This window comes from Oreochromis aureus, linkage group 6 (assembly GCF_013358895.1).
Source record: "Oreochromis aureus strain Israel breed Guangdong linkage group 6, ZZ_aureus, whole genome shotgun sequence".
Lineage (NCBI taxonomy): Eukaryota > Metazoa > Chordata > Actinopteri > Cichliformes > Cichlidae > Oreochromis > Oreochromis aureus.
The window spans coordinates 41,133,352-41,146,519 of NC_052947.1; the positions used below are offsets into that span (position 1 = coordinate 41,133,352).

General features: G+C 42.3%; 1 protein-coding gene across 4 annotated transcripts in view; it reads left to right on the forward strand.

Moving 5' to 3' along the window:
- The window catches only part of LOC116319570 (NACHT, LRR and PYD domains-containing protein 12-like), a 28,959-nt gene that overhangs the window by 2,538 nt on the left and 13,253 nt on the right, over positions 1-13,168 (forward strand). For 2 of the 4 annotated variants that reach the window (XM_039614070.1, XM_039614071.1), the window contains 5 exons: positions 6,465-8,368; positions 11,021-11,197; positions 11,303-11,551; positions 11,635-11,805; positions 12,577-12,750. In XM_039614070.1, coding sequence (XP_039470004.1) covers positions 6,546-8,368; positions 11,021-11,197; positions 11,303-11,551; positions 11,635-11,805; positions 12,577-12,750 — 2,594 coding nt within the window. In that variant the 5' untranslated portion in view covers positions 6,465-6,545. Of the gene's footprint in view, positions 1-6,314; positions 6,353-6,464; positions 8,369-11,020; positions 11,198-11,302; positions 11,552-11,634; positions 11,806-12,576; positions 12,751-13,168 lie in introns of those variants that run through there. The other 2 variants (XM_039614074.1, XM_039614072.1) reach the window with 2 other exon arrangements.

The following is a 13,168-nucleotide window of genomic DNA, read 5'->3' on the forward strand; positions in this document are numbered from 1 at the left end:
GATTGTTGAAATGAAAGCTTTACCTGATATTCTGGTAAAATACATTTATATTTAAAATTTGATTCAGAATTGAATGAACCAGTATCACTTTATTCAAGCTAAAATTGATTTTAATGGGAAAATCGATAATTGGAACTAGGGCAGGGCGATATGACCAAAAATATTTATCACGATATACATTTGAAAATTTGCAATAACGATATAACTGATGATATAATTGACACTAGACAAAATACTTTACAACTCCACAACTTTATTAGTGCAAAAAAACATCAATGTATTTTCACTTAAACAAGCAGATGTTAAAGTTATATAAAATTTTACAGTGCAAATTCAAATTCCTTGCTGACAGTTTAACCAAAAGGCATTTCCAGTGGAAACTGGCCGACATATCCTCAGCATAACCATGTATAATATCCACAAAACTTAAAAAGAGGTTATACACACACAATACGGAAATATTATGTTGAAGCACAGTACGTATCACTCCGTGAGGCTCCTGCCTGCGATAGCCGTGATGCTCCGACAATCCATCAGGCAGTGCAGCTTCGTAGCTTAGCAAAGTCGTACTAAAACATTTGACAGATTTTCGAGCGCCGTGTACATAAAATCGTTTCGAGGTCAGTAAACACAACCAGAATTCATACATAAGGCACACGGGATTATGAGGGGCACTGACGATTTTCAGAAAAATCAAAGGATTGATATTAAGTGTGCCGTATTTTCCAAACAACACGGTAATAACGACGGCCCTCTACCAAAAACAGTGCTTTGTTGTGTATCTGACGGACGAAAGCTAAACCAGTTCCACACCACTGAAGTTGCAGCATTTTTACAAACCAGTTCTGGTTCATCCGTTTCATTCAACGATCCGCTTTGGCCCTTCTCATTCTCCATCACCGCCATGCTTTTTCCGCCATGTACGTATGAATTTTCAATTCAATTCAATTCAATTCAGTTTTATTTATATAGCGCCAAATCACAACAAAAGTCGCCTCAAGGCGCTTTATATTGTACAGTAGATCGCACAATAATCTACTGAAAACAAAGGCACTGCGCATGCGTGTTTTACCCATATTCTATCGCGATATTTCATTTTCCTATCGTTGCCCAACATTATACCGGTATTACCGTGACTGGTATGATATGGCCCAGCCCTAATTGGAACCCACCCCTATTAACTACAGCCAGCTTGAAGGCCTGTGGTACATAGCCGATTATTAGAGATGAGTTGATCATATTTAAGATTGAAGCATTAATTAATGGCAGGACTTCTTTGAGCAGTTTTGTAGAAATGGGGTCTAAAAGACACGTTGATGGTTTGGAGGAAGTAATTATTGAAGTTAACTCAGAAAGATCAATTGGAGAAAAAGAGTCTTAATGAATCGAGTGCCTGTGCTTCGAGGTTTCTGGTAGTTAGAATGACTCGGGGGTGTTGATTCATTTAAACATAATCATCCGGCTGCAACCAGGTTTCTGTAAGGCAGAGTAAATCGATTTGTTGATCAATTATTAAGTCATGTACTAACAGAGACTTGGAGGAGAGAGACCTAATATTTAATAATCCACATTTCACTGTTTTACTCTTTGGTTCAGATGTGGATACTGTATTGTTCTTTCTTTGTGATTTTTTTATGTTTAAGTTGTTTGTTGCTGGTTTTTAGTTTGTTTTTTGTCTGTTTGGGAGCTGACACAGTCTCAATGGAGATGGGTTTTTGGGGGGGTAGCAGGAGGAGAGAAGCTGCAGAGAGGCGTGTAAGACTGCAACTCTGCTTCCTGGTCCCAACTCTGGATAGTCATATTTTGGGGGGTTTAATAAATTGGTCCATATTTCTAGAAATGAGAGCTGCTCCATCCAAAGTGGGATGGATGCCGTCTCTCCTAACAAGACCAGGTTTCCTCCAGAAGGTTTGCCAATTATCTATGAAGCCCACATCGTTTCTGGGACACCACTCAGACAGCCAGCAATTTAAGGAGAACATGCGGCTAAACATGTCACTCCTGGTCTGATTGGGGAGGGGACCAGAGAAAACTACAGAGTCCCACATTGTTTTGGCAAAGTTACACACCGATTCAATATTGATTTTAGTGACCTCCGATTGGCGTAACCGGGTGTCATTACTGCCGACGTGAATTATGATCTTACTGTATTTACTAGGGATGCACTGATACCACTTTTTTGGAAAACGAGTACGAGTACGAGTACTTGCATTTCAGTACTCACCGATACCGATACAGAGTACTTACTCATTGACAAATGCAAGCCATTTGACTTTCTGGTAGTAATAAGGGAAATGTATTTCATATTATATATATTGCATACATTTGTATTTGTGTATTTTAGTTACAAATATCTAATATTTCAGATGGAAAATAATCTTACATTTAGTACTGTAGTTTATCATTGAATACCTATATCACACAGACTTTACCTTGGGTCAAGTATGGTGGAGATGAAGTACAGCGGGTTGGTCTCGACGTCACTGAAGCGCTTCTTGACAGCTGCCAGTAAGGTTGCTTTCATTGTCTTGACGCCGTGGTCCTCGTCTGTTTCTCTGTTTAGAAGTCTCACTAGCACAGTCACAGCTGGGATGACATCAGAGGCTAGTGCGTCGTAGCTGCTCACTTTTTTAGTTAGTTCCTCAAAGGGGGCGAGGATGGCAACAGTCGTCTCCATAAGAGCCCATTGGTGAGCGGTGAGATAGTCAGGGAGTTCATGCTTGGACACATACACCCCCAGCACTCGCTTTTGCTCAATGAGGGACTGGAGCATGTAATGCATGCTGTTCCAGCACATCTGTACGTCCTGCTGCAGTCTCTTTATTGGCTGGTTGAGCTGTCCCTGAATGTCCTCGAGGCGGGAGTAGGCTAAGGCGGAATGTTTAAAATGCCCAACTATTTTCCGTCCCACTGCTGTAGCATCAGCTATGCTCCTCTGTGCTAATAAGCATGGGTAAATAAGTGTGGGTAAACTCTTTGTACTCGTTGTCGTGTTGGGATTTTAGGTGCTTGATTAAATTACTTGTGTTAAATGCGCTACCTTTTGAGCCTCCTCTGGACAATTTAGCTGAGCACAATTTGCAGTCCGCCTTTGTTTTCGTGTCTTCGTTCACTTTGAAATAGTTCCACACGGCTGACATGTCTCGCCTTGCCTTCTCCCCGCTCTGAGCTGCAGCCGGGGCCTGGGGGCGGGCACTCGGTGCCTGTGATTAACCCCTTACATGCCGCTCAAACATAGACAAGTCTCAGACCGTGGTATCGGTCCCCGGTATCGGGGGACTTTTAACGAGTATGAGTACTTTAGAAAATGTGGTATCGAGGCCGATACCAGATACCGGTATCAGTATCGGTGCATCCCTAGTATTTACGTTTACCCTTAGCCAGCAGTTTTAAATTTCCCTCAATGTCACCTGCTCTGGCCCCTGGAAGACAATTGACTATGGTTGCCGGTAGGACTGGGCGATATATCGAGTTTTTTTAAAAATATCGATATATTTTTATGCGAGATATAAGATGTGACAATATCGTTTATATCGATATAGTATATGTTACGTTATAATTATACTTGTGGAGCCACAAGTTTGCCTCTCTTTCGTCCACTTTTGTCTTTACGCAACGTTACTCGGCCTCGCCTCTCTCCTTCACTGAACACAACTCCCCCTCCTCCCCCATCGCTTCACCTACAGGCAACGACAAGATGGACACAGCAAATGTCCGTTAACGAGTTACCGCACATCGCCCCGTGCGTGGGGCTGGACGGCGTCAACGTGTTAACGAGCTAACCGCGCTAACGAGCTAACCGCGCTAACGAGCTAAGCACGCTAACGCCTAAAATCCTTTCATTTTCTCAAAAGTTGACTGCGCGCCTTATGTATGAATTCTGGTTGTGTTTGATGACCGCGAACCGATTTTATGTGATACACACAGTGTTGGGGAGTAACGGAATACATGTACCGCCGTTACGTATTTAGAATACAAAATATGAGTAACTGTATTCCGTTACAGTTACCGTTTAAAAAGGTGGTATTCAGAATACAGTTACTTTGCTGAAATAAATGGAATACACGGCGGTACTTCCCTGTTTCATATTGTCGCGGGTCAGGACTGTTTGGGTTTGTTTGACAGCTACGTTCTGTTGTTCCAGGCGGCAGCGTTACGGTTGCCATGCTTACAGGGTGACGCGCTCTCTCTCTGCGTGTTTCCTGGGTGAGAGAGCGCTTTTTTGTTGTTGTTGTTGTGCTAAGCTAAAAGGCAGAATGCTACAGGCATGGCCCTAAAGAATGTAGCATCATGGGCAGTGTAGTCCGTGCTGCAGCGAGAATGGACTACCATACACGTTATGTGTCTGTGAGCGAGGGAGGGAGAGAAAGGAAAAGTCCGAGCTGTCACGGAGCAAAAACGGGAGCTGGAAGCATGTAAATATAATAATAACCACTGCAGCTAAACAGAGAGCCTGATGAGCCCATTTGTAAGTAAGCTATTAAGACTCAACTGTACACTGTGTTCGTGTTTTCCTCCGGAAAAAATAAGTTCCGTTGGAGCCTTTCAACGCCTCTCTCTGTCTCCCGCAAGCAAAGTTGACCCAGACAACAAAGTAAAGCTAGTTTTCGGCTACCAGCCTGACACGGAACCCACCGTATTAGCCAGAGGTCCCTTTACTACGGTTCGGAGCCGCGGACCTTCAGTATCAGTAATAAATCACAGCAATAGTACATTCACGTAGTTGTAAACGGCATGATAATATATTAAGTAATCCAAAGTATTCAGAATACGTTACTCTCATTGAGTAACGTAACAGAATACGTTACAGAATACATTTTGGGGCATGTATTCAGTATTCTGTAGTGGAATACATTTTAAAAGTAACCTTCCCAACACTGGATACACAGCGCTCAGCAATCTGTCATAAAATGTTTTAGTTCGACTTTGCTAAGCTACAGAGCTGCACCGCTTGATGGATTGTCGGAGCATTACGGCTACCGAGGAGCCTCGCGGAGTAATACGTACTGTGCTTCAACGTAATATTACCGTATTGTGTGTGTATAAGGACCATAAATGGCACCTGTAAGAGACACGGTCTCTTTGTTATTATGCTCAGCATCTTTTAGTTTACATTTTGACTGCACAATTGTGAGCTTTTTGTTATGCACAACAACAACATAGTTTTCTTTTATTTATGGAGCATTATTATTTAATAAATGCTCATAATTTATTTCTGAGTAATTTTTTCATGTACATCTATGCTGTATGTTAATAAAAGTACCTGTGTGACATCTGGGACACAGCTTTGACTAAGAACTCTCTGTTTGTTCTTACTTTATGGCTTTAAAAAAATATCGAGATATGAATTTTGGGTCATATCACCCAGTCCTAGTTGCCGGTGTCTCTAGCTTCACATGTCTGAGAACAGAATCACTAATTACCAGAGTTTGACCCCCGGCGGGTGTGTCGCTGAGTGGGGAAAAACAGACACATGAACAGGTTTGTGTAGGGGTGGGCGGTATAAACGGTATACGGTTGAAACGATATAAATTTGGCTAATGGTAGAGATTCTGACTATACCGCTTTACCGCGATAGCGCATGTTGATGGTGTCATCAAGCTGCGCCTGTTTTGGTCGAAAGCATTGCAGCGGCTGTTAACAGCATAATCTGCAAATTATCCCAGGCGACAGTAATAGCAAAGAGACAAAGCACTTTTGGAATATGGGGAAAGCAAAAAACTGCACTTCCTCCACTTCTGTACCATTGATTCATGAATGTTGAATTCTGTGGCGGCTGCTCTATTCCCATGTTGTTTCAGTATATTAATGACTAACCTTGTATTGTGGATGGATTATCTCAGTTGTTCTCCTGACTGAAGTTTGGTCCGTTTACAACATCCTGCCATGCGATTGCATTTGTCCCTAACCATCAGGAACCCTCACGTTAACTTTTATCAAGTGGAAAAAACTTCAGTAACCCTACAAACGTCACTGCTGTTTAGTTTTCTGTCTTCATTTATGTTGGAAGTGATAGCAGAGCTGTACGTTTGAATTTGTTTCAGAAATCTCTCAGTCAGAACATGCTATATCATGTTTAGGTGGAAGCTAGCGAGCTAACTCCCTGCTAACTTCTAACTCCGTTGAATTTAATACATTCTGTTTCATGGATGTTAAACTTAATTGTTACACCTGGTAAAGCAACAACGCTGATCATTTTATTAAAGATGAAAGAATTTAGACAGTTTTTAACTCTCAGTGATGCTGCAGTGTTCGTTTGACTTTGGGACCTGAAGGGTGGAGTTTAGGACCCAGATTACTCCGTGAGGCTCCTGACTACGGTAGCTGTAATGCTCCAACAATCCATCAGGCGGTGCGGCTTCGTAGCTTACCAAAGTCATACTAAAACATTTTTGACAGATTTTTGAGCGCCGTGTACCACATAAAATCGGTTCAAGGACTCTTTTTTTTTTTCTTGCTTTCAGATTTTTATATTCCTTTCAGGAGGATCCCACCAATAAACTGACAGGAGCAGAAAGAAGTGGGGAGAAGATAGAGCTGCAAACATGGAGCAGGATAAAGTCGTGGAGAGTGTTAAACAAAAGCTTAAAGACCATCTCCAGGAAAAGTTTACCTGGATAAATGAGGGCACATCGGATGGTCGGTCTCGACTTGACAGCGTCTACACAAAACTCTACGTCACTCAGCAGGTTCAGGATTTTGGTTCCATATCACATGAGATTCTAGATCACTTTAATGTCCCACATCAACAGTCATCATTTTCACAGGTGTTCTATCAACGGATCAACTTTTCGAATATCTTTAAACCTGGAAGAATTCATGTTCAGCAACAACCAGCAAGAGACAAGACAATCCAAAGAGTGATGACGAAAGGCATCGCTGGCATTGGAAAGACATTTGCTGTCCAAATCTTTGCTGTAAACTGGGCAGAAGGAAAATCTAACCAGCACATTGATTTCCTCTTTGTGCTCCCCTTTAGAGAGCTGAACATGCTCAGACATGCCGACTACAGTCTGCTGCAGCTTCTGCTTCACTTCTACCCTGAAATAAAACCCCTAGAAGGTACACAGCAGCTTGTTCACAAGCAAGTGCTGTTGATCTTCGATGGTTTGGATGAAAGCAGATTTCCACTGGACTTTGATGGAGCTGTGAGAATAAGTGAAATAGATCAAAGATCAACAGTCGATGTGCTGCTGACCAACCTCATCCAAGGCAACCTGCTGCCTCGCGCTCTGCTCTGGGTAACATCCAGACCTGCAGCTGCCAGTCAGATACCTTCTAAATACATTGACCAGATGACAGAAGTCCAAGGCTTCACTGAGCAACAAAAAGAGTCATACTTTAGGAAAAGATTCAGGACTGCTAATCAGGCAAAAGAAATCCTGTCTCGTCTTAGAGGAATGATCAGCTTCTATTTCTTGGGCCATATCCCAGTGTTTTGCTGGATCATCGCTGAGGTGTTTAGGAAAGGATGGAGTGATGACAGGAGCCACAGCATCACAACGATGACAGAGCTGTACATTTATTACTTACTAATTCAAACACAAAGAACAAGACAGAAATATGCAGGGAAAAGCTCCAAGAAGAGGTCCAAACAGAAGAAGTCTCAAGCCCAGAACTCTGCCATGCTTTTAAACCTGTCCAAGTTGGCATTTGAACAGCTGCAGAAAGGAAACATCATATTCTATGAAGAGGACCTCACAGAAAGTGGCATCGATGTTGATGAAGCGTCAGTGTTTTGTGGATTTTGCTCAGAGATCCTTAAGGAAGAACGAGGCCTGTATAAGAAAAAGATGTTCAGCTTTGTGCATTTAAGCTTTCAGGAGTTTCTTGCAGCTCTCTACATGTACCACTGCATCCTGACGGACAACTTCAGTACTTTGAAGTCTTTCCTGGATGTTGATCCGACAGATCTGAGCTTTCTGGATTTGCAGAAAAAGGTTGTGGATAAAGCTTTGCAAAGTGAGAAAGGTCAGTTCGATCTGTTTCTGTGTTTCTTCCTTGGATTTTCTCTGGAGTCCAATCAAACAATGCTGCAGAGTTTACTGCCACAGGCAAAGAGCAGCTCGGACACCACAGAAGAGATGAAGGGATACCTGAAGAATTTCCATGTAGAAGACATCCCACGAGAGAGGTACATGAACCTTTTCCTCTGCAAGTTTGAGCTGAAGGAAGAGAGATTTCAGGATGACATCAGAATGTATCTGGATTCAGGAGCGAGACTCTCGACCATCGACTGTGCAGTACTGTCCACCATGATGCAGATATCAGGGGAAGTGCTCGAGGAACTTGATCTGACAAATTCTGTTACACCGTTTATTGGGACTGAGAAACTTATCCAGCAAACGAAGAACTGCAAGAAGGCTGTGTAAGTAGTTTGAAATTGAAACAAGAGTTTCAATCCAGTATGTTGCTGAGGCTTCACTAACATTACTTAGATATGGATAGGTGGTGATTACTTGTAAAGGTAAGGAATAAAAACATAATCTCATTTAAAGTTTGCCATTTTAATATTGTGGAAACGATATATACAGTGCATCTCGAAATTATTCACTGCTTAATTTGTTCCAGATTTTCGATCCTGGAACCAGTCTCCTGGAGTGGGGCTGGACTCTGTCTGAGTCTGGAGTTGCCCCTGGTGAGAGGTGGTGAGATGGGGTGGGTATCTTGGTATCCCCTCAGCTTGCTGCCTGTATGTTGGGGTTTCTCCCAGTGGACGAGAGGGTTTGTTCCCTGCACCTCCAGGTCGGTGAATAGGTTCTGACTGTCGTCTGCGCTTATTCGCCGAGTGGCGATTCAGAGTACCCAGCCTTCTCGGAGTCCCCTGAATGCAATACTGGAGGGTGCTCCACCTGGGGACTCTGTTGTCTTACTTGGAGACTTCAATGCTCACGTGGGCAATGACAGCGAGACCTGGAGGGGCTTGATTGGGAAGAACGGCCTCCTAGATCTGAACCCAAGTAGTGCTTTGTTATTGGACTTCTGTGCCAAATTTCAGCCAAATGCCACAGTTTGGCCATTTGGCTGAAAACCACGTTCAAACATAAGAGTGTCCAAAAGTGCACATGGCACCAGGACGCTCTAGGCCGTAGGTCGATGATCGATTTTGTAATCGTATCACCAGACCATATGTTCTGGACACTCAGATAAAGAGAGAGGCTGAGCTGTCAGTTGATCACCACCTGGTGGTGAGTTGGATCAGGTGGCGGGGGAGGACACTGGACAGACCTGGCAGGGTGTGCTTAGAACACCTCGCAGACCCATTCCGTGGCATCTTCAACGTCAAAATGACTGAACATACTCACATAGAGAGAAAACTGTCTTTTTGCAACTACAGGCCTACTTAAACACAAAAATATTAGTGACAAATTTCAGTCTGGCTTTAAACCACACCATAGTACCAAAACGGCTCTGCTGAGGGTCTTTAATGATCTTCTTTTAATTGCTGACTCAGGTCTCCCCGCTGTTTGAATTTTATTGGATATGTCCTCAGCTTTCAATATGTTGGACCATAATATTCTTTTAAAGAGGCTAGAACATGCTGTAGGCATTAAGGGTTCTGCCCTTAACTGGTTTCAATCCTATTTTTCAGAGAGGTCTTTTTCTGTGACGATGGGATGTTACTCGTCCACCGTGAACCCTCTTTTTTGTGGTGTGCCTTGAAGAGATTCTGGCAAACTCAGTGGCAGGGCCCCTTGAGTGGATGAGGTTCACCCTGCAGGTTGTAGAGCTGTCTTTGTTTACATGCCTCTACAATGTTGCGTGGAGATCAGGGGTGGTACCTTTGGATTTGCAGACCGGAGTGCTGGTTCCCATCTTTAAGAAAGGGGACCGGAGGGTGTGTTCCAACTATAGGGGGATCACACTCCTCAGCCTCCCCAAGAAAGTCTATGCCAGGGTGCTGGAAAGGAGAGTGCAGGAGAGTTCCCCCGTATAAGCTGGAGGAGGTGGTTGGGGAGAGGGAGGTCTGGGTTTTCTGCTTAGGCTGCTGCACCCACGACCCAGCCCTGGATAAGCAGAAGAAGATGGGTGGATGGATGGATTTGATCACATTACAGCCTTATTCCTAAATGGTCTAAATTTATTTTACATCTCAAAATGGTACACATAATATCCCATAATGGCATAAAAATGAGCAAAGATTGCTTGAAGTTGTGCAAGTTTATTAAAAATCCAAATTAAAAGTATAAGATGTACATAAGTATTCACAGCTTTTGGCAACTTCTTGAGTATGGTGCTACAGGCTTACCAAACCTAATTTTGGGCAGTTTCTCCAATTTTTCTTTGCAGAACATCTCAAGCTCCATCAGGGAGTATTGCTGCATAGCCATTTTCAGATCTTTCGTGAAATGTTCAATCGGGTTCAAGTGTGAAGAAAGCACAAAGCAAAGATTAAAGCCAGCATAAAGAGACTTTACAGCGGTCACCATGGGTTTTCCTTCGGTCTCTACAGTAAACGCCTGCTTGGTGGTGTACTGCACAAATGGTTGTCCTTCTGGTAGTTTCTTCTCTCTCCATAGAGCAATGTCGGAGCTCTGTTAGAGTGACCATCGGGTTCTTGGTCACCTCCCTGATTAAGACCCTCCTACTCCAATCGCTCAGATTTGCTGGGCAGCCAGCCTAGTGGTTTCAGATGTTTTCCATTCACAGATGTCCCCATAAGCAGATGTCACGTGCTTATGGGGACATTCAATGGTGCAGACATTTTTCTTTACCCTTCCCTAAATCTTGGACTTGATAAACTCCTGTCTCAAAAGTCTGCAGACAATTTCTTGAGCTTCATGGTTTAGTGTGTGCTCTGACATGCACTGTCAGCTATGGGACCATATAAATAAGTCCTGATGAGATACTTGCGTCCTTTAAACTAAAACAGTGGTACTGGTTGTTACATACATGTTATGAACTAACATACCATAATTATAACAACCACAGTGTCCTCTGCTGCTTAGTTTCTCATTACCCACAAAAATACCAAAACTCACTATGACATGCTGTTTCCACTTTTCTTCTGATTCTACAGACTCAAGAGTGAGCATATAAGCAGTGATCACTCAAGTATGCTACTCTCCATTCTTGAGTCAGCAGACTCTTGCTTAAGAGAGTTACATCTGGTGTGCTTTTCCAACGTCAGTGATGGTTTTCTTTATGATCTTTTTGCTGTACTGCAAAGTCCGGACTGTAAGCTGGAGACACTGAGGTCAGTTTAATGAACAGTTTCTGGAAGTTATACTTCTTTTAGTTAAATAAATGTAACTGTCCTAGCTATATATAATAAAATGTTATTCCGTTATGTTTTGCACAGGTTATCTGGGTTTTCTCTAAACTTTAGGAATTGTCACATTCTGGCCTCAATCCTTGAATCAAAACAATCACCTCTGAAGGTCCTGGACTTGACTAACTGCATGTACAGTCATCCAAAGGATTACAGTGGATATAATACAAGAGAGCTGAAGATAAATGAAAACTATGAAGATTTCATTGATGAATTAACTCTGTTGACTGTGATTCCTTCTGCTTTGATCGGTCCAGTCTGCAGACTGGAGCAGTTCAGGTAAATACAATTAGTAATGGGACCATCTGCACATTTTGCTCTCTTGCATATATGATGTTCAGATGATTTTGTTCTCTTTGCAGCATGCCTGGCTGTTACCTGAAAAATAAGTGCTGTCAGGTGTTTGCTTCAGTTCTCAGCTCCAACTCCCAGCTGAGGCAGCTTGACCTCAGTTGCAATGACTTGCAGGATTTAGGTGTGCAACTGCTCTCTGCTGGACTTGGGAGTTCAAAATGTAGGCTGGAAACACTGAGGTACTGATACACCCTCTGGTCTCATAATGTAGTTCACATAGTCACAGTTAAAAGAAAGTTTTATGTCCTGTAAATATAAGCTCAGATGAACAACACATAACAGGTTACACTGTGTCATTTTTTATTTAATGAACACTGAGCCAAAAAGCAGAAACAGTAGGTGAAACGCAGAGTAAACCCTTTGATTCAATAGCTTGGAGAACCTCTTTCAGCATTAATAACTTGAAGTATTTTTCTGTGGCTTTTATCAGTCTCTCACATCACTGTGAAGAGATTTTTACCCACTACTAATTTTCCCTATAACGCTTCCCAGACTGATGAGCAGCAAAAACTTCTTCTCTAAGATCATTGCTGATGTCTTTCCTCCTTGGCATTGCATGAACACACACCTCAATGTTCCAGACCAGCAAACTGACAAAACCTCTGCTCTTATAGAGATGTTTACACTTAGTGATGATCAATTAATTAATTTGATTAGCGGCACCTGGCTGACCCTCTTAATTCCTTAAAGCAGTAAGGCTGTGCTTTTTCACACAGTTCGTCTGTATTTTGGTGTCGTTACTGTTAAATAACTAATAGCTCTGTATAATAAGTTGCATTTTTACCAAATTGTAAGAATCAGATAATTTTTTTTTTATTATATATCGATTTTTAAACCATAGATACGAAAGAGGATGTACTTTATTTTTATCATTACTGTATTTTGCATGTGCAATCCAAGTTAAAAGTTGCTTTAGCTTCTTGGTTTAATAAGTAATGCTTTCTCTCCAGGCTGTCATGTTGTGGGATCACACAGGAAGGGTGTGTCTTTCTGGCCTCAGCTCTGAAGTCCAACCCCTCCCACCTGAGAGAGCTGGACGTTAGCTACAATCATCCTGGAGTGTCAGGAGTGAAACTGCTGTTGGAGCGACTGAACGACCCAGAATGTAGACTGGAAACACTCAAGTTGGTACACTGTGTAGATTCCACACTAACTGATTTTATACCTTTTCTACACAGGATTTTAATCTTGACCATCAAAAACAAAATAATGAACTACAGAGCTAGAACTGCTTAAACCTTCTCAACATGAACTAAATAGCAACTCTATGTATTAAATTGTAGTGATTGTAAATTTAAATTGTCGGGCCTAGCTTACAATATAAAGCGTCTTGAGGCAACCGTTGTTGTGATTTGGCGTTGTGTTAATAAAACTGAATGGAATTAAATTGGCAGTGTCTGAATTGGTTTTGTAATGTAAATGTAAAGACACTCTCGGCTTTCTTAGTTGTCTGTAATGGTGCCATTGCCTTTAACAGGAGCCATTTCTACAGAGTCAAGTTGAATTTTTGTCAAAAATCCCTACGATGTTGCTCTAACACCA